This window comes from Salvia hispanica, chromosome 1 (assembly GCF_023119035.1).
Source record: "Salvia hispanica cultivar TCC Black 2014 chromosome 1, UniMelb_Shisp_WGS_1.0, whole genome shotgun sequence".
Lineage (NCBI taxonomy): Eukaryota > Viridiplantae > Streptophyta > Magnoliopsida > Lamiales > Lamiaceae > Salvia > Salvia hispanica.
The window spans coordinates 28,002,149-28,022,939 of NC_062965.1; the positions used below are offsets into that span (position 1 = coordinate 28,002,149).

Sequence of the window (20,791 nt, forward strand, 5' to 3'; positions counted from 1 at the left end):
TGCAGACAAGACCTCTACGCGCTCAAGCCCCAACTGCCGCTGAATCAGTTCAAGATTCTCCCTCAGAACCTCAATCTCGCCAAAGGGTAGCTTCAGATCCAACGCATGGACACCAACAGCCTTCACTTCATCCTTCTTGAACCTCAAGAACGGCATACAGAGCTTCTGTATTTGCTTGAAATTGCCCGACTGGCCAACTTCACTCTTCTGAAGCTCAGCAAGGATCTCTTGGTCCGGTGCAAAGGTGCCGGTTGCAGCATCATATTTCCTCTGGAGTATGTTCAAGCACTCCTCCTTCCATCCGTCATACTGCTCGTTTACAAATAGCAAGCAGACTGTGGGCTTATTCTGGACAGCCGGCGCGCTAGCTTTACCCTTCTTTGAACCAGAAGCCTGCTTCTGCATAAGCTTCCTCATGGAGACAATGGAATCCTGCAAATATTTGTTGGCTTTCTTTAGGGTGAGATCAGGTGCATCGGCCTTAGGCCACCCAGCTTTCACCACATATCCATCCTTCTTCAGAAGCTCCTTCCAGACATATTCAGCATAATGTGGGCAAATTGGGGTGATAAGGCGTGTCTGGACATCCATAAATCGCCATAATAAGTCACGATTCATTCCTCCTGCCCCACAAGAAAGCCTATACTCATCCCTTGCTGCCTGAAGATCGTAGAAGCCAGTCTTCAGAGCTTCCCGGAACAAGCACTCATTGTAGTTCTTATCCGTCACCTGGGCTGCTATGTTTATCTCATTAGCAAAGACATGATCAGCATACACAGCAGGCGGGCCACTTCTCAGAGATGACTCTGCAGCAATGACTTCCTCCATCCACGCAATCTCTTTTGTCAGACGCAGAATTGCAGCATTTGCTGTCTCAAAAACAAAATTAGCATCATCCATTCCATCACCTGCATCTGCAAGTGAAAATCTTGTGGCATCAGCTGAAAACTCTTCAATAGCTTCACGAACTGTCCTGAAGTTCCCAGTCGACTTTGACATTTTCTCAGCATTCAACATAATGTGGCCATTGCATCTGAACCCCTTAGGCCAATGATGTTTGGGCATGATTGCAGCGTGATTATAAATACAGAAGGTCAAGTGATTCTGAATCAGATCCTTCCCTGAAACTCTAAGATCAAACGGATACCAATACTCGAATTCTTGCTTCATCTTATTAAGAAGTGCTGAAGAAAGATCTGAGGATTTAGGATAGGGACCGCTAAGAAACACGAAATCCCATACCTCATCAGTCAGCTGCTCTGGCTTCACTAAAGACCGGTTGCGTCCATACATATCGCCTCCCTGCAAAATATGAGCTACTGTGTAATATGCCATGTAAAGAGTTGAATCGGACAGAGACTCCACCAAGAAGTCCTCATCCCAAGGGATACGAGTTCCAAGGCCAAAGTTTCGTGAGCAAGCCCACTGAGTCAGCCAGCTCAAGGTGTGCTCAAAGGCATGGCGTGCCTCCTCTGAGTATAGATTCATCCCAGCCAAGCATTCCTCTGCAGCCTTCTTCCATTCTTCTTCTCCATATGTGATGTACCACTGATCAGTCAACGCAACAACGCACTCATCCCCGGATCTTGACATGACTTTCTTTTCAGGCTCGCTGTAGACCACAGCTTGCCCGAGCTCTAGAAGCTTTGCCCTAATCAAACTTTTAGCCTCCTGAACTTTCATTCCAGCATACTCTCCAGCAATCATGGTTCCCTCATAGAAACCTCCCTTGTAGATTATTTTCTTGGCCTCATCGAGCTTCTCTCTCTCGTTCTGGCTTTTTATCTTTTTCTCAATGCATATCTTCTCAGCAGACTTGTCACCAAAATCAGGATGGTGGATGATGGGTATGATCTCAAACGGCACAACCCACTCATCCTTCACACCATATTTGGCTCTGAATGCCGGTTTTGCCTTCAAATCATGGAGAGCCATGTAATCGTCAGGAGAGTCACTCGGAACACTGGTGACAATTCCGGTACCCTTGTCCGTAAGCACTGATAACATGGGTAGAGTGTATATAACATCATTATAAGCTAACGGGGATCTCAGAGGCAAGCCGATAAGATCCTGACCAGTCAATTCAACCAAGGAAATAGGTTTCTTCTCAGGAACACGAGACAGCTTCTGGTAAGCTAAATTCAGAGCTGCTCTCTCTGTCAAAATAAACACATCAGTGTCATTAATCTCATAGGCCCCATACTTTCCATCCGGCAACACCCAACAATTTGTTTGCCCGTACATCGTCTCTGGTCTCAAAGTTGCAGCTGCAAGGTACACCTTCTTGCCCTCCAGAACACTCATCTTAGGTGGAAAAGGTGAAACAACCTCCATCTTTATGAGAGTATACTCCTGCGGGATAACACCTTCCCCAGAAGCTCGATCGTGATCAGCACAGGGCTGACCATCCATTGGTGAATATATAGTATATCTCAAGTCCTTCACAATCTTACCCCTTTCTTTCAACTTCCTCATCTGCCACCTAACAAAAGAATCAAAATACGGATTTATATCCGTGGTGATAAATGTGCGCCTCCAATCACATCCCAACCCAAAAGCCTTCAAATCATCTACAGCCAGAGGGGGGAAAAAGGCCAGCCAATGCTTTGGTTCTGTGAACTTGGCTATCTCCTCATCAGTCAGACCATAGCTCTGCATAATCTCCCATTGGTACTTCACAATACCAGTCTTAGCAACAGTCTTTGATTTCTTACCCTTAAACTTACCACCTGCTTGATTTTGCCCTCCTTCGTTCTCACCCTCGGGCTTTGCCTCTGGCACAGCAATTTCCTCATCTTTGAGGACTGGAAACGCAGGCGGGTATCCGAACTTCTCAATCTCCCTAGTGAGCTTATCGGCAGAAGCCTTAATCGGCATCCCAGTACAATGGAAAGCAAACGGCAACAGCACATTTGCACCCCTCAATCTATGATAGGCTGCAGCAAATTCAAGCTTCGAGAGGGAAAAGACATGCCCCAAATGGAGATGCCCATTCATGTAAGGGAATGGAAAGTTGCCATAGAACTTCTCCCCGGGTTCGGGTGGGGATTCCTTCGCATCAGCACGAAACACATCACCCTCGGACCACCATTTCTGGACCTGTGACTCGATCTCCAACAGACGGTCCCTTCGAGCAAAGCTTTTTCCAGTTTCTTCCGCCATATCCTTTCCGGCTACCACACAAAAACTGCAATTCAAGGCCGTAATGAGAAACTCAACCCAAGATATTTGATCTGATTAACAAAATTGCAAAGACCAAATACTAATCATCTCAGCGGAAAATGACAAGAGCAGCAAATTTCACATGTAAATACTAACAAACCAATACATAACGCCCCAAACAAGATAAGATCAAGTCAAACCACATCAAACCAGCAACAAATTTACACCGATTTTACAGTTTAACAACCAAAATCGACACACTACGATTAGAATTGCAAAATTTAACTCAATTTCAATCGAAACATAAAAATCAAAACCGCAGCATTGTAAAGAAAAGAAGACAAACCTCGACTTTCTAGGAATGAAGTGTGAAATTGGAGAATAAACAGAAGAGAGGGATTTAGAGGGACGAAGAGCAACTCGTATCAAATGAGACGCCACTGCTGTTGATTGGCGGCTGAAGATAAAAGGCAGCGGCGGATTTGAGTGTAGGGTTTTGGCTACGTACTCGGATGGATCCCCTGCTGTTGGGGTATTTCTTTTCTAGTTCCGGGCTAAAACTTAAGTTCCATAAGTCTTCTAGGCTTTTTTTAAATTCCGATTTTAGGAGAGACGCATGACCCTCATGCGTCACCAAATTAATGAAACGCACTACAGTCATGCGTTTTATTGAAAGACGCATGACCTTCATGCGTCTTTCAAATTTTGCATTATTTTATTAAATGAGGTTGTACATTGAAAGACGCATGAAGGTCATGCGTTTTTCAATAAAACGCATGACTGTAGTTCGTTTCATTCCCCTGCTGTTCCAAAAAACACAGCAAATTGTGCTGTGGTATAAAACGCAGCAATAGACAAATGAAACGCATGAATTAAAGTGTAAAGGAGTTTAATTTTCTTTCTTGCCTTTACTTTATTGATTAAATATATTTAACTATTATAGAAGGCTCTCACAACACTACGAAACTTATTTTCAAATTATGTAGTATGGTTTTTTTATAATTAACATTTGCAAATTTGCTATCTGTCTTTCTTCCTCTTTTATAGCTTTTTTATATTTTATTTAAACACTAAAAGATAAAGTACTCTTTTTAATGAAATATTTATGTATTCTACTTATAAGAAAAGTGTAAAATAAAATTAAATATTAAACCAAAAATAAGACATACATATACTATTTGATATCATCATAATAATTAATAAATATTTTAATTTATCAATCTAATTAATTTTTTTTAGTGTTTTTGAGTGTTTACATTAAAAAAGTGTTCCACAATGAAAATAAATATGTATTGCACAAAAAAAAACGAAAATAAAAAAATCCTAGAAAAAATCAAATACTATCATTTAAAAACAAAAAAATATAAGTAGCAAATTTGGGGCAAATTCCTTTTATTTTAAAAAAAACTGCGTCGAAGTATATAAATTTCAATACGGATATTTTGTAGTAAATGGTAGATGTATAATTTACAAATGTAAGTTTCGTAGTTTTATGAAAGCCTCCTATATAATTAAATATATACTATATGTATATATAATCAATAAAGTAGTGAGAAGAAAAAGAATTAAAAACCCTTACACTTAAGTCCTGCGTTTCATTTGTCTATAGCTGCGTTTTATACCACAGCACAATTTGCTGTGTTTTTTGGAACGGCAGGGGATCCATCCCCCTTATGCTGTAAATTCAAATTATTCTTCTAAATAGTACTCCCTCCGTCCCATTTTAGGAGTCCCGGTTGAGTTCGACACGAGTTTTAAGAAATATAAAGGAAAATTGGTGAAAAAAAATAGTGGAATGTGGGTCCTACTTTTATATATTAGTTTTATAATAAAATGTGAGTGGAAAAAAGTGAGTGGAATGTGAGGCCTATTATCAATTATGAAATATTCCAACCGGGACTCCTAAAGTGGGACGAAGGGAGTATATATATAAATCTATGTTTTATACGTGTTTTAATTCATTAATGTGGTTAGTAAAAGATACTCCAATAAATAAGAGAACACCTTACTTTAAATAAATCTAAAATATTATAAATATCATACAATTATATTTGCTGTTATAAATAATTAGGTGTTTTAGACGAAACAATACCTATAATTAACAAAATTAAGTTTAATTAAAAATAAATATAAAAAAATAACATTAAAAAATGTTAAATAATTAATTATATTTAAAATACTAAGTAGTAGTATTTATTTTGGTACTTATAAAATAAGATATAATATAGATCATTAAAATAAATATTTTAGAATAAATAAAACAAATATATAAAACCTTTTTAACTACCTACTAATTTTAAAACAATATACTATAATAATAGTTTACATTCAGTAATCGTTTACGTATTCATAAAGTAGTTTATTTTGATAATAAGATGTAACATGAATTAATAAAAAAAGTTGCCATTAAAAATTGTACAATGGATCTTTTAGTTTAATATTTAATCACTACACTAATGAATCTTATTTGATTTATAATGGAAAAAAAATTATATTCCTATTTATGTTCCGCGACGTACTGTCATGTTTGTGAAGTGCTTTGATGCCCTGTTATATATGTACACCCAGTGATAGATGTTACTACAATTTTAATCATATTTAAGACAAAAATTGCAAGTTTCCAGTTTTAGTAATAAAATGTTGTTCTACAGTTTGACAAGGAGATTCATATTATGTCTCAGCTCGAGACACTAATTATAAGATCGAGTACTAATTTTGGGGGAAAAAAACAGAGAATACACCAAACTTCGATTACAGCAAACACTAGGCTCACAAGTTTATTATTTCAAATCACATAATATAATTTGGAAATATAAAATTACAGTATTTGTAATAAGTAAAGAATGCCTTAGCCAACATATATGTATTGTTTGTCTATCTTAGTTATAGTTGGACCAGAACTGGGCCTGGAGGTAATCGATGATGTTCTTCTCAACCTGGAAAGCCTTAGCCAACACATCCGGGTTGATTTTGGGGTCCGACCCGAACACCGCGTTGGCAATGGTGATGGTACCCGGATTCTGGCTCCCGAAGCTGGCAAATGCAACGGCATTGGTCTTTCCGACATTGAACTGGAAGTGGATGAGACCTTGTGGGAAGACGAACACATCTCCCGGGTGCAAGTACTTGGTGAAGAGCTTGTTCTTTTGGGCGGGATCGGCCGGGTTGGAAGTGACGAACCCGACATAGAGAGTGCCTTCCACCAAGAGGAAGGTTTCAGTGGCACGAGGGTGGGTGTGGGGTGGGTTGATCCCATAAGGGGCGAAGTCGAGGCGAGCCATGGAAACACCGAGAGTGTTGAGGCCTCCAAGCTGGTTCACGTTGACTGGTGTCACGACTGATCCGAGCTGATTGGATGTGTTTCCGGCCTTGTTTAGGCCCTGGAAAAGGAAATCATCCGCAACCACCATGTTCGGGTTCTTGCAAAATTTCCCATTCACAAAGACTACATTCAAGCAAACAAACAGTTAGTATAAGCAAAACTATAGATAATAATGTATAGTAATATAAGGTTTTAGACTTCCAACTATAGATAATAATGTAGAGTAATATAAGGTTTTATTGAAGTGATTTACCAGCATTTTTGGCATCAGGAACAGCAACGCAGAAATCCTGAAGTTGGGATGGATCAGATGCATATGCAATCGAAGCCAACCAAAAAACAAGAAATATGGAGCACAATCCAAAACTCATCTTCATTATTTTTATAGCTGATTAACTATATACTGTATAGGATGTTACTTGTATTTCTCTTCTTTTATCTGTGTTGGAAACTTAGCATGATGAGTACTCCTTTTTATAGAAGTGAAAAACAACTAGCTATCTTCAATTCTCATAATTTTAAAAATGAATTGAAATTTTCTTAATTGAAACTGTCAAAACACGTTTTAACAGTAACTTGTTAGTATTATCTTCCTAATATTTCATCATACCTAATCCCATCAGTGGCGCCCAACTTATTTCATAGTATTTTTTTATATTTGATTGATCATATGAAGACTCCTTCAATCTTCAATCAACTATCTATTCAAATGTTCCAATTTAATTAGTAGTATTATAGATCCTTTGGCGAGAAATGTCTTAGAAAGTGAAAGTTGGGATTTGGATTTTAGATATTGACGCACCATCTCATTCTAACAGTACTAATCTCTCTTTTATTAGTACTTTTATCAACCAAGATATATACATCAAGCCGGACAGTATTTCAATTCATTAAATCAGATTCGGAATTAATTTCGTGAGCTCTATGGAGTAGAGAAGTTGATATTTCTACATTTCATTCTTTATGAAATACTACTATCACAAAAATGTCATGCAAAATAAAAATGAATTAGTGGATGTTTGAATTGATACAAGGAACCCATTTTGTACACGTTTGACAGTTTCAATTCAGCAAGAATATAATGAATCTCTAGCAAGTAAAGGTTACTAAGTCTAGTTAAACCGCTATTTATATATACTATTAGGTAATGTTACTAAGCCAAAGTTGAATTTGTCTATTTCACTGTATGCATAGAAAATGTTGTGACGATGCCAAAATTTGATGTTGTGTTCGACCAAGTTGATATAATGTGCCAAAGAATATCCAAAATGGATCTTATTAACATATAATTGGCCGATATAATTAAGTTCACTGAATTACTTGACTTTATTTTCTTAAAACTTCAATCCACTATTTTCTTATAATTCTAATAATTACTAGTAGTATATATAAACTAAACCCACTATATGTTACACAATAATGCTAGAGAGACAACAAGCAATTAGAATAGAAGCAATTTTCTAGCAACAGTTATGGCTTCGAAAATGTAGTTTAGCCGTCGAATATGTTAGTTGATTGATGGAATTGAAGAAGTCCTAATATGATATATAAATTGTTTAGGTATATGATGAAATAAGAGAAAGATGATAAGATTAATTAAAATAAGTTTGAAAATTGATGACTTTTCTCCTATAAAATGGAGTGCTCTTCTCATGCTAAGTTTTTCATCACAGCAATAATATATCTTCAGCATATATATTAAAAATGAAGATGGGTTTTGGTTTGTGCGCCATTGTTCTTGTTTCATCTGGCTTTGATTGCATATGCATCAGATCCAAGCCAACTTCAGGACTTCTGTGTTGCTGTTCCTGATTCGAAAAATGCAGGTAAATTTCTTCAATAAATACATTATCTACTTACTATAATGTACTAATGGTTTGTTTGTTTGTTTGTTTGAATGTAGTTTTTGTGAATGGGAAGTTTTGCAAGAACCCGAACATGGTGGTCGCGGATGATTTCCTTTTCCAGGGCCTAAACAAGGCCGGAAACACATCCAATCAGCTCGGGTCATTCGTGACTCCGGTCAACGTGAACCAGCTTGAAGGCCTCAACACTCTCGGCGTTTCCATGGCTCGCCTCGACTTCGCCCCCTACGGGATCAACCCACCCCACACCCACCCTCGTGCCACGGAAGCCTTCCTCTTGGTGGAAGGAACTCTCTATGTCGGGTTCGTCACTTCCAACCCTGCCGATCCCACCCAGAAGAACAAGCTATTCACCAAATACTTGCACCCGGGAGATGTGTTCGTCTTCCCACAAGGTCTCATCCACTTCCAATTCAATGTTGGAAAGACCAACGCGGTCGCATTTGCTGGCTTCGGTAGCCAGAATCCGGGTACCATCACCATTGCCAACACAGTGTTCGGGTCGGACCCTAAGATCAACCCGGATGTATTGGCCAAGGCTTTCCAGGTTGAGAAGCACTGGCGGACACACATTATGGTGGGGGAGGGCTTAAGCCCTTCCCCAATTTTTTTAAAAACTTTTTTAGTTATAAAATCTTATAATTTTGTTAATAATTTGTGTGAATTAATGTGTAAAAGCCCCTATCAAAATAGAAAAGTATAAGAAAATTATTATCCCATACAAAATTTGAATATATAGCCCCTACTCTAACAAATTTCTGCGTCCGCCACTGTAATGAGAAAACATTATTGATTACCTTCAAGCTCAGTTTTGGTACAACAATAACTAAAATTTCTACCTACGACTGACGCACTATATATGTTGCCTCATTTTAATCCAATAAATTAAATAGTCTTTATAGTTTATACGTTTTTTGTGTACCTTATATGAGGTCTATGTGTTTCCTTTTAGTAATAAATAAATAAAATTCTTCATGTGTTTTTTGTTTCCATAATATATATGCTTCTCATCCTTTTTATTGGAATAAAATATAAAATGAATTATGACTGCATGACGGATGGAATCGGTCAATCCACAGCCCATATACCATATGCCACAACCTAGGTCAAATAAAAAAAATCATAAGTCAAAACAACAGTTACTATAAACGGTTAAATGAAATCGAAATACTACAAAAATTTAAGAGCAGTGTGCCATGTGGCACTCAGGAATTGGACGATCCACGCCAGCCTCTGAGCCTACACCTCTTTGATGTGCCGTGTGCATCTAATATTAGTTTTATTAATGTGATTAATAAGCTATGATCAAAATAGAGAACTATTTTTTTAAGTGAGATATTTCCCAACTCTTTTCTTATGCAATTTTCTTTTATTTCCACATTTCACACTAAAAAAAATGTCGTCGCATAGTACGAAGAATAGACGTGATTATTCACCTTTTAATAAGAAACATGTTTATTTTGCTACGGTCCTTACGTGGACAAGTTTCATATCCTTTTTCTTTCAAAATTGTTGCCGAACCAAACACGATTTGTGACCCGCTTGAATGCACAACAACTATCACTTATTAATAAGGAGCAATTTATAATATTAATAGGTAATACCAAAGCATCCAAATACTACAGATAATTTATTCAACAACGATGAGTCGATAATGAACATGGAAAATGGTTAATCTTATACTTCAAAAATGCACCCCCTAGGCCACCCACACCGGGAATGGATCCCCTGCTGCACTCTCACCACAGCAGAGTGTGCTGTGCACTCACAACACAATATTATATTTATAAAATCAAATATTAAAATACTTTTATAAATATAATATTGTGCTGTGAGTGCACAACACACTCTGCTGTGGTGGGAGTACAACAGGGGATCCATTCCCACCCACATCCCGGTCTTAGTAGAATAGCGAGGGGGACAATCACGATTTGATCTCAGTCTGCTCGGCTGCTCCTCAAAAAAGTGATTCCGGACTGTATGCGCACAAGAGGCCATCACATTGGACGAAACTCTCACACTTGCCGCTGCCAAAATTGTCATATGAAACATTATTGTAACTTCAGTGTGATTATTTAAGAGAAGCTTTTTTTTTTTTTTTTTACTTTAATAGTGTTTTTTTGCTATAAATTTTTCAGACAAAAATAGGTATATAAATAAATGAAAGTTAGTAAACACAAAAAGAATCTTTGAATCTGCCCCCAAATTAACTTCCTAGCCAATCTATCTATACTATTTTATGTATCAACTCTTCTAACTTATTTTATAAGTATTTATGAAATTTGACCATTATATACACTACATATTAGTGAGGTTTTTATTAAAAGTAACTACAAGCTAGTAAATATATTTTCTAGTATATAATTTATGAAGCAAAGTAGATTTGTTAACACCTATTGACTTTAGTTTAAGTACCAACGACGACTTTTGCCGTCCACAAATAATGTTAGGGGAAGGGGGACCATTATTGGAATAGCATATTTGAGTGTCCATTCTTGCATAATCTATTTTTTTTCATTAACTTCATATGTTATAATTTATAGTAGTATTTTCTATTTACCAATCTTTGTAGGGTATGTGGGGTAGTTTTCATTATTTATTTTAAATATTCGTGCTTTTTTCCCGATAATATAAGGGCTTAATTAATCAAAGTAAACAGCTTAGAGCAACTCTAATCATAGTATTACAAAAGTCATTTTTTTTGCAATTTTACACAGTAACGAACTAACGACTCATATATGGTATTGAACTGTAGCAATCGCAAAAATGGTTTTCAATTTCTGAAAAATTTTACTATATACAACCCTACTTATTTGTGTATTTTTCGAATAGAGTAAGGGAAGTATACTTGGTTGAGTTTAAATCACAACATTTGAACTCATATGTCACTCCATTTGAAACACTTTCAAATTGTTTCAAACAAATATACTCCACCAAATTTTACTCCATTGCAAGTGTGACTAAATACAATTCAACTTTCTCACATTGCTATTGAACCAGTAACCGAAAGTTGTAGGTCATCTTTAGAAGTCCTTATTTAACTTCCAAATAATCAAATTATTATCAATATGATTAAAATGGATTAAATCGAGTAATACGATACAATTAGTCGACCTAAAAGGCCGACATTCTATTATATGACTAAAGAGAAAAACTCATCCCAAAAAACGAACCTATCTAGAGATAATAAGTTATGAGAGGCACTAAAGTCCGTAACACGGTTACATCTTTGAGTGTCCCTTATCCGCGGAAGTGTCCTCCCCCACCGTCTCGTCGGAGGCCATGGCCGCCAGCACCTCAGCGAACACAGTCCTCCGGTTCGCCGCGTACAGCTTCCCGTCCCACCTCCTCGCCGCCATATCCGCCCCCAGGTCCACTGCGGCCGCAACAGTTGCGGCCGCAGTGGCGTGGGCCGAGTCAACGATCCCCCACTCGACCCCTCTCCGGGCATCGATCTTCTCGGCCCGCAACACGACATCCCTCAGAATCTGAGGGGACCCAATCTTGCTCCTCAGCACCCTCACAAACCACATAGAGAGCCTATAATTAATCTCCAGCTCGCCCATCGAGAGCCGCCCTACGTCCTCCCGCATCAGGACGTAGTCGTGGCTCAGGGCCAGGATGAACCCGGCCGCGGACGCGTACCCGTTCACGGCCGCAATTGTGGGCATGGGGAGGGAGATGAGATCCTTCACCAAAAGGCGGAGTTTCTCCGACATGACCCGGGCCCGGGCCAAGGCCTGAGCCGGGTCTGGGTCGGACCGGGCCCATGCCAGGTCATACCCGGTGGAGTAGAATTCGCCCTCCCCGGTGGTGATGAGGGCGGCGGAGCGGGCCGGGTCGGACTTGACCCGGGCGAGTGCGGCCCGGATGGAGTCGATCAGGGTCGGGTTGAGGCGGTGTTCGCCGCCGCCGGTGATGATGAGGATGAAAACGTCGCCGTTTCTCTGCAAAGTGCACATTATTTTAGGTGAAAAAAATTGTGAGATTTTTTTAATAGTTGAGGGTGAGATTTGTAATGTTTCAAGTGTGAGATACAGAACTTTGAGGTAGGTACTTATATAGGAGTATTACGGAAAAATTGGTTTGGTTTATTCGGAATAAAACGTGGAAATTATGGTTGATTTTTTTTTTAATTTTGCAAAATGAAATAAGCGTGTTTTTGTATGTTCAAACGAATAACCTTAGCTTATTTGATTGCGATGTTGTCTCAAACGGCTATCACTCATCCTTTTGTTTTCCACGTTTAGAAAAGAAATGGCAGAGATTCATTTATGAAGTACTACAAATATTAAAAATCCTAAAACATGAATGCTAGGCCACAAAATCTAAAAAATATCAAACAGCTTTATAGTATTTAATATGGAACCAAGGGAAAAACAAGTTATGGCGCCTTTACTTTAACTAATATTTGGATAAATTTAGTCAAAAAATTGCGGATGGAAAAACTCGAGTGTAGCTAATTTATTTGTTGTTTGGTTAATAGTATCTTGTATTCTTGTTTTTTTACTTTTTATTTTATTTTATTTTATTTTTTTATCATGAACCGTGCTTGTTTTATTGGTGATTATGGAACACCTTCTTATCCCATATCAATAAATTAATGATCATAACTCCTCTACAAAATAAGTGAATACTTTTTATAAGTTTTTTTAAGAGGTGAATGACCATTTTTAACATGGTATTAGAACGGATCCAAGTCGACAGTAAAGAGTTTCTTTTGTTGCAAGTGTGGAAGTCTGATGATCATTCCGGCATAACATCATGGGGTCGTATTAATACCCTTTTTGTCCCACATTGACAAATTGATGATCATGGCTCTTCTATAAAATAAGTGGATAACCATCCTTAAATAGCTTATTTCTAATACGAGTAGTATGCATTAAGGTCGAAAATGACATTTATCCATGTGGTTTGTGTCTTATATTACCACCCTGGCCTAACTAAGAACAAAATCCACTCCTATTTCAAATGCGCAGTCAAGATCTATTCACACTAAAAAAAATCGAAAATAATCGTTTCGCCGAGTTGTCTCGTCAATGTCATCATTGACCAAGTATTAAAATTTTGTATTATAGTGTAGTAAGTAACTATATAAACATGAGATGGGTTATAATATCTTCTCGATTCGTCATGCAATCACTATTCAATGTATATATTTCTCTAATAAAAGGATGAGAGGCAAAATTATGGAAAACACAAAAATAGAATACAAAGACAGATTTATTTATTATTTTACAACATATCACATGAGATATAACACTCGGAAACACAAAGTTTTCCCACTCAAGAAATGTACCAAGTAAAGGCTATAGTATATAATTTATTGGATTAAAAAGGAGGCAACTTATCTTGTGCGTATCTTAGGTGAAACTTTTAGTTATTGTTGTACCAAAATTGAGCTTGGAGGTAGTCGATGATGTTCTTCTCAACTTGGAAAGCCTTGGCCAACACATCCGGGTTAATCTTAGGGTCCGACCCGAACACCGCATTTGCAATGGTGATGGTACCCGGATTCTGGCTCCCGAAGCCAGCAAATGCGACCGCGTTGGTCTTTCCGACATTGAACTGGAAGTGGATGAGACCTTGTGGGAAGACGAACACATCTCCGGGGTACAAATACTTGGTGAAGAGCTTGTTCTTTTGGGCGGGATCGGCCGGGTTGGAAGTGACGAACCCGACATAGAGAGTGCCTTCCACCAAGAGGAAGGCTTCAGTGGCACGGGGGTGGGTGTGGGGTGGGTTGATCCCATAAGGGGCGAAATCGAGGCGAGCCATGGAAACGCCAAGAGTGTTGAGGCCTTCAAGCTGGTTGACGTTGACCGGAGTCACGATTGATCCGACGTTATTGGAGGTGTTTCCGGCCTTGTTTAGGCCCTGGAAAAGGAAATCATCCGCGACCACCATGTTCGGGTTCTTACAAAACTTGCCGTTCACAAAAACTGCATTTAAACAATTTGGACTTTTAACCAAAATATATTGTTTATGACAAAAAACTAACTCAATCAACATATAGGATTAAATTTTTTTAAACAAATGTACAGAACCAATTTTAGACTTTAGTCTTGAATTAGTTACCTGCAGAGGCGGAATCGGGAACAGCAACGCAGAAATCCTGAAGCTGGCCTGGGTCTGATGCATATGCAATCGAAACAAGAACAATGGCGCAGAAAGCAAAACCTATCTTCATTTTACTTAGCTTCTCACTCACACTTGTATATTTATTCTGTTTTATTTGTGATGGGAAACTTAGCATCTGAAGCACTTCTATTTATAGGAGAAAAAACACGAGTTAACATTTGATTAACTCCTTATTAGCAGCCTCTTATTTCATCATATACCTACTGCATGCATTTTATATTTTTAATATGTAATCATCTTTGGACTTATTCAATCTGCATTGATCAATTTCAATCTCCATTAATCAATTTTTATATACGGCGGCTAAATTACACACTTGATGCAACTTCTTCGGAATTTTCTTCTCTTCTAATTGCATGTTATACCTATAATAAATGTGCAGTAAAGAGCAAAGCATATTTTGTTAAGCTTATATATATAATTAAGGACAAGGGGAAATATTTTGATAATTTTAGCCTACATCATACACTACAAAAGACCTTATACTGATATCTTTTAAGGACATAAAAATAGAAACGCGTAATTGAACTTTTATTTAAAAATAAGATGCAAAAGAAAGCATATCTAAGTTGAGGTCAAATTATCTTAAACTTTTACTTTTCTATGAAGCTTCCATTTGCATTCCGTAATTTTAGTTGGGACACCAATAATGAAGATGGTATTTAAAACGTTGGTGGTATATTTATTAACACAAATTAGTATCCTTAATCGCATAAAAAAATATTTTTAGCTATTTTTTATATTGATATTAATCGAAAATTTTCCCCACATTTCCTTAGTGAAAGTATATAGGAGTATATATATATATATATATAGAATGTTAACTGACGCTCCTGCTTTAAATTAAGTTTCCTTTGCTTTGAATATGTAAGTCAAGGCTGTTGATGTTTCATTTTCACCTTAGCCAAGATAGTAATATTCCTATATACGAAAATCCTTAGTGGATAAAATGAAGAAATAGATGGGCTTTGTAATTATTTTTTGCCTTTTCAGGATATGATTGCTACCATATGCTGGACAAAGATTTAGTAGAAAAATTAAAAACACAAGCATATGTCTGGTTCATTATCTAAAATATTGGATGAATTATTTGATAACATGTATATATGGTAATGTTAAAATGACATCTCTTAAAATAACATTATACCACTATTCCTAGTCAATCATTTGTACACATGGACGAATAATCAGCTGCCATCAATGACGGAACCAGAAAATCAAACAAGCCGGGGCTGAAATTTTTAAAAACAATTAACCGTACTATTATTAATATTAAAATATTTAACTATAAATGTAATGTCTGCACAACTTTTACGACACACAAGATGATAACTGTTTTCGTAGCCCTGGTCACTAATTATGTTTTTCGCATTCGATTCAACACTTGCAACATTAGTTATTTGTTGGTTCGCAATTGAATTCGGATTTGAAATAATACTATTAGTTGGAGCACTTGCAGTTGAATATAACAATAACAGTAAAATTATTAGATAATAATCTCTCTATCCAATTATATTGAAATATTTGGTTTTCGACACATGATTTTTTATAGTGTTGTTTTGTGAGTTAATAAAGAAAGAGTAAAGTAAAAGATATTAAAAGTAGAATAAGTGTTGTTTCCATTTTAAAAAAGATTTTCTTTTTATTGAAATAATTCAAAAAGAAAAATATTTTATTTTATTTAGACAGAGTAAGATGAAATAATATATTCACATATTAATAAATTGAGTTACTAATAGTCTAATAATCGCACTAATACAAATAATTTTGCACAAATTCTAGTAATCTAGTTCTACAAAAGTGGTCCCAATTAAATTAAGACGTGTTGGGGCCAAAATTTTTTATAAAAAAACATGAGACCGTATTGCACTATTGATTCAAATAAGATTATTTTAGTTGATACATTATAAACATTTTCATACACATCAAATTCTTACCTAAATTATTGGTGACGGCGCGGCTGCAAGTCTTAGCAGGTGTGAAAACAGATTAGAGGTAATTATCTAAAAGGCATCATTAGTTTTTATAATCTGAAAGTAAAAGCAGCCCAACAATATATGGCCCAAAACTAATAAGCCCAAGTCTTTTCTTCGGCAACCTAATTCAATTTACAGAATCAACGGCGCTTGCAGTGGAACTCTCTGACTATGAATGGTTGGTGTGCAGAGCTCGTTCTGGGGCGGAGGCCGGTCGGAGAGCGGCAGTATAAGGGGGAATCGAGGTTCGGGGGCTTGGCTCTATGTAGTTCCGTCACTGGCTGCCATGTGACAATCATATAAAAGCTCAAGGGTAAATTTTCTCGGCCAGCAATATCTAATACACTAGACGACAATTTATAGCAATTTTTTCTCGGTCAGCAATATCCAATACACTATTGCTATCTAGCGTTTATACTATTGTTGTGTAGCGTTTATAATATTACTGAATACGTGGTGTCACAGGGTCACTTTAAGATGTGGTGTCATTTTAACACAAATCTAGATATATATATATATATATATATATATATATATATATATATATATATATATATATATATATATATATATATATATATCCTGGAGTAAAAATCATGCATTTGATAGCTATCTAAAACGTAATGTTTTCTTGTCAACTCTAGTCCTTTTGTTCAATTCATTAAAATATAATCGTATATATTAATTAAAACGAAGAGTTGTTATGTTATAGGAGTTGAATCAGTTAAATCGAAATTGCATGCACGCTGATGAGCATAACAAGATAAAATTAATAACAAATGGATTGAATTTAGAAGAAAGTCAAGTAATCAACAAACTTAATTAGATTGGCCAATTGTTAATTTGATCCCCTTAGGGTATTCTTGGGCACATTAATTATATCAGAATCAGACAGAAAAAGATCAAATTTTGGGAATTGGATCCCCTGCTGTGATGAAAAACACAGCAACAGGGGATGGTGTGCCATAATACGCCACCGTTTCAATTGTTATGGCTCTTAAAACTTTTTTAATTAGCTGACTTTTTCAAAGTAGTATCCTTAATTTATTTGGCCTATGATTTAAGTTAATATTGCACTAATCTATAACCACACGTCCACACCGCTAGAAATGAATTCGGAATTAATTTGATTATTTATTGACTAGTACCTTTTCTTATTTAATTATAGTATAATAACTTTGTTGAATATAAATTATATCGTTTAAATTATATTAACTAATAGTATTACTATAAATTAATATACTCCATCCGTCCATAAAAAATAGGCTCACTTTCTTTTTTAGTTTGTCCTACTAATGACATTTCTAATTTTGGAAACAGTTACCTCTCGTATTAATATAAAAAAATATATTTTCTCTCTCCACTTAACACTAAAACAAAAGCTTCTAATATCCCGTATCATCCTACAAGTGCAACATTTTTTACACTAAAAATTTATCAAATTTGAAAACTCATTTTATATTCAAATTTAGTGATTATTATTTTAATACTCACTTCGTCTGCTTATAGGAGTCTCATTTCTTCGACACGAATTTTAAGAAATGTTAAGAAAAGTGGGAAGAAAAAAGTTATAGGTATTCTTATTCATGTACGAATGAAGAATTCATTAATTTTGTCTAATACCATAAATTAAAACTCAAAATTTAACCAAAAGTTATGATTTACTCCCTCCATCCGTGAATAGGAGTTCCGTTTTTTCATTTTAGTCCGTCCGCAAGTAAGAGTCCCGGTTCACTTTTACCATAAATGGTAATAGGGTCTCACCTTCACCTAACTCATTCCACTCAAATTTCATTTTTCCACCCACTTTTCTTAACATTTCTTAAAACCCGTGCCGCCAAGGAATGAAACTCCTAATGGCGGACGAAGGGAGTAATAAAAATTATCAATAATTTTTAGTCCAAAACAAATTATCAACGAACTCTAATTATGATCTTAAATAAACTATTGATATTACATTAATTTATGATAATACTATTAGTTATAACTTTAAATGATAAAATTTCACTAAATATTATGCTCAACAAAGTATTATAAAAAAGACACTATTCAATAAAAATCAAATAATTCTGAATTTATTTCTAGCGGTGTGGACGTGTGGCTATATATTAGTGCAATATTAACTTAAATCATAGGCCAAATAAATTAAGATACTACATTGAAAAAGTCAGCTAATTGAAAAGTTTTAAGAGCCGTAACAATTGAATCAAAACGGTGGCGTATTATGGCACAACATCTCTGCTGTGTTTTTCACCACAGCAGGGGATTCACTCTCCAAATTTTGACATCGTCACAACATTTTCTATGTATAGAGTGAAAATGACGATTCAGAAACTTTGTCTTGGTAACCAAATTAGACTCAGTAACCAAATTAATTACCTAATACTCCCTAATTAGACTCGGTAACCTTTACTTACTCTTGCTTAATTAATTGAAATAGTCATGACATGTACAAAATATGTTCCTTATATCAATTTAAATACCCACTTAATTTATTTGCATGACATATTTAATTATTATACTATTTCGTAAAGAATAGACTGTAAAATAACTCTAAATCTGATTTAATGAATTGAAATACTGTCCGGTTTTATGTATATATATAAATCTTGGTTAACAAAACTAATAAAAGAGAATAGTGTTAGATTGAGATGGTGAGTCAATATCTAATCCATGTCCCAATTTTCACTTTCCGAGCCATTTCTATCAGAAGGATCTATAATACTAATATTGCAACATTTAATTAGTTGATTGATTATTGAAGGAGTCTTCATAGATATGATCAAATATTAACAAAGCAAATACAAGAAATAACTTGGCCGCCGCTGATGGGATTAGGTATTATGAAATTTAAGGAAGATGTAATATTCACAAGTTAAATGTTAAAACGTGTCCTGACAACTTCAAATTCAATAAAAAAAAAGTTCAATTTCATTTTTAAAATGATGAGAATTAAAGATAGCTAGTTGTTTTTTCACTTCTATAAAAAGGAGTGCTTATCATGCTAAGTTTCCATCACAGATAAAAGAAGAGAAATACAAATAACATCATATATATAGTTAATCAGCAAATTAAAATGAAGATGAGTTTTGGATTGTGCTCCATATTTCTTGTTTTTTGGTTGGCTTCGATTGCATATGCATCTGATCCATCCCAACTTCAGGATTTCTGCGTTGCTGTTCCTGATGCCAAAAATGCTGGTAAATCACTTCATTACCTTATTCTACTATAATATCACACTTAGTTATAAATGAGGAAACATATACATACTAATGGTCTTGTTTGTTTGTTTGAATGCAGTTTTTGTGAATGGAAAGTTTTGCAAGAACCCGAACATGGTGGTCGCGGATGATTTCCTTTTCCAGGGCCTAAACAAGGCTGGAAACACATCCAATCAGCTCGGATCATTCGTGACTCCGGTCAATGTCAACCAGCTTGAAGGCCTCAACACTCTCGGCGTTTCCATGGCTCGCCTCGACTTCGCCCCTTATGGGATCAACCCACCCCACACCCACCCGCGTGCCACTGAAGCCTTCCTCTTGGTGGAAGGCACTCTCTATGTCGGGTTCGTCACTTCCAACCCGGCCGATCCCACCCAAAAGAACAAGCTATTCACCAAGTATTTGTACCCCGGAGATGTGTTCGTCTTCCCACAAGGTCTCATCCACTTCCAGTTCAATGTCGGAAAGACCAACGCCGTTGCATTTGCCAGCTTCGGATGCCAAAATCCGGGTACAATCACCATTGCCAATGCGGTGTTCGGGTCAGACCCTAAGATCAACCCGGATGTGTTGGCCAAGGCATTCCAAGTTGAGAAGAACATTATCGATTACCTCCAAGCTCAGTTTTGGTACAACAGTAACTAAGATTGACAAAAATACATATATGTTGTGTACTGTTTTAATTCCAATTTAGCATTGATCTTTTTACTGTAATTTTGTATTTCCAATGTCGGTGATGGTGAGGATGAAAACGTCGTCGTTTCTCTGCAAAGTGCACATTTTTTTTGGTTAAAAAGAGTTGTGAGAAATTTTAATAGTTGAGTATGAGATTTAATTTGTAATGTTTCAAGTGTGAGAAACAGAACTTTGAGGTAGGTACTTATATAGGAGTATTACGGAAAAATTAGTTTGAGTTGTTTGGATAAAAACGTGGAATTTATGGTTGAATTTTTTTTTAATGTTGAAAAATGAAATAACGTATGATCAACCGTTTATTAACCTTAGCGTATTTGATTGTGATGTTGTCTCGAACGGCTATCACTCATTCTTTTGTGTTTCTCGTTCACAAAAGAAATGGCTCAGATTCATTTATGAAGTACTATG

General features: G+C 36.2%; 5 protein-coding genes and 1 pseudogene across 5 annotated transcripts in view; 2 read left to right on the plus strand and 4 right to left on the minus strand.

Annotated features, from left to right (window-relative positions):
- Window positions 1-3,687, minus strand: part of LOC125193149 (leucine--tRNA ligase, cytoplasmic-like) — a 3,820-nt gene extending 133 nt beyond the window's left edge. Inside the window, exons 1-2 of the mRNA XM_048090895.1 lie at window positions 3,509-3,687; window positions 4-3,187 (exon numbers count right to left, since the gene is read on the minus strand). Coding sequence (XP_047946852.1) covers window positions 4-3,162 — 3,159 coding nt within the window. The 5' untranslated portion in view covers window positions 3,163-3,187; window positions 3,509-3,687. The remainder of the gene's footprint in view (window positions 1-3; window positions 3,188-3,508) is intronic.
- Window positions 3,688-5,826: 2,139 nt separating this feature from the next.
- On the minus strand, window positions 5,827-6,908 carry LOC125201304 (putative germin-like protein 2-1). Its single transcript, XM_048099364.1, has 2 exons — window positions 6,738-6,908; window positions 5,827-6,607 (listed from the first exon to the last, which is right to left on the minus strand). Exons 1-2 carry the CDS (start codon window positions 6,859-6,861, stop codon window positions 6,042-6,044), a joined length of 690 nt encoding a protein of 229 aa, XP_047955321.1. The 5' UTR covers window positions 6,862-6,908; the 3' UTR covers window positions 5,827-6,041.
- Window positions 6,909-8,188: 1,280 nt separating this feature from the next.
- Window positions 8,189-9,179, plus strand: LOC125201305 (annotated as a pseudogene).
- Window positions 9,180-11,444: 2,265 nt separating this feature from the next.
- LOC125201303 (enoyl-CoA delta isomerase 1, peroxisomal-like) lies at window positions 11,445-12,396 on the minus strand. The gene has a single exon (XM_048099363.1). The coding sequence runs from the start codon at window positions 12,309-12,311 to the stop codon at window positions 11,571-11,573; it is 741 nt and encodes a 246-aa protein (XP_047955320.1). The 5' UTR covers window positions 12,312-12,396; the 3' UTR covers window positions 11,445-11,570.
- A 1,158-nt stretch (window positions 12,397-13,554) lies between these two features.
- On the minus strand, window positions 13,555-14,585 carry LOC125215937 (putative germin-like protein 2-1). The gene is made up of 2 exons (XM_048117525.1): window positions 14,428-14,585; window positions 13,555-14,291 (listed from the first exon to the last, which is right to left on the minus strand). The coding sequence occupies exons 1-2, from the start codon at window positions 14,537-14,539 to the stop codon at window positions 13,726-13,728; spliced, it is 678 nt and encodes a 225-aa protein (XP_047973482.1). The 5' UTR covers window positions 14,540-14,585; the 3' UTR covers window positions 13,555-13,725.
- A 2,056-nt stretch (window positions 14,586-16,641) lies between these two features.
- On the plus strand, window positions 16,642-20,526 carry LOC125193156 (germin-like protein subfamily 1 member 13). The gene is made up of 3 exons (XM_048090907.1): window positions 16,642-16,731; window positions 19,498-19,666; window positions 19,767-20,526. The coding sequence occupies exons 1-3, from the start codon at window positions 16,642-16,644 to the stop codon at window positions 20,330-20,332; spliced, it is 825 nt and encodes a 274-aa protein (XP_047946864.1). The 3' UTR covers window positions 20,333-20,526.
- The last annotated feature ends 265 nt before the right edge of the window (window positions 20,527-20,791 follow it).

What these genes read in the sequence shown, in the direction of transcription:
- LOC125201304 (XM_048099364.1), bottom strand. Translation starts at nt 6,861, where the DNA reads ATGAAGATGAGTTTTGGATTGTGCTCCATATTTCTTGTTTTTTGGTTG. An exon ending in TCCTGATGCCAAAAATGCTG is followed by an intron (nt 6,608 to 6,737) that starts GTAAATCACTTC and finishes GCTTGAATGTAG; the next exon opens with TCTTTGTGAATGGGAAATTT.
- LOC125201303 (XM_048099363.1), bottom strand. Translation starts at nt 12,311, where the DNA reads ATGTGCACTTTGCAGAGAAACGGCGACGTTTTCATCCTCATCATCACC.
- LOC125215937 (XM_048117525.1), bottom strand. Translation starts at nt 14,539, where the DNA reads ATGAAGATAGGTTTTGCTTTCTGCGCCATTGTTCTTGTTTCGATTGCA. An exon ending in TCCCGATTCCGCCTCTGCAG is followed by an intron (nt 14,292 to 14,427) that starts GTAACTAATTCA and finishes GTTTAAATGCAG; the next exon opens with TTTTTGTGAACGGCAAGTTT.
- LOC125193156 (XM_048090907.1), top strand. Translation starts at nt 16,642, where the DNA reads ATGGTTGGTGTGCAGAGCTCGTTCTGGGGCGGAGGCCGGTCGGAGAGC. An exon ending in GTTCGGGGGCTTGGCTCTAT is followed by an intron (nt 16,732 to 19,497) that starts GTAGTTCCGTCA and finishes AGATAAAAGAAG; the next exon opens with AGAAATACAAATAACATCAT. An exon ending in TCCTGATGCCAAAAATGCTG is followed by an intron (nt 19,667 to 19,766) that starts GTAAATCACTTC and finishes GTTTGAATGCAG; the next exon opens with TTTTTGTGAATGGAAAGTTT.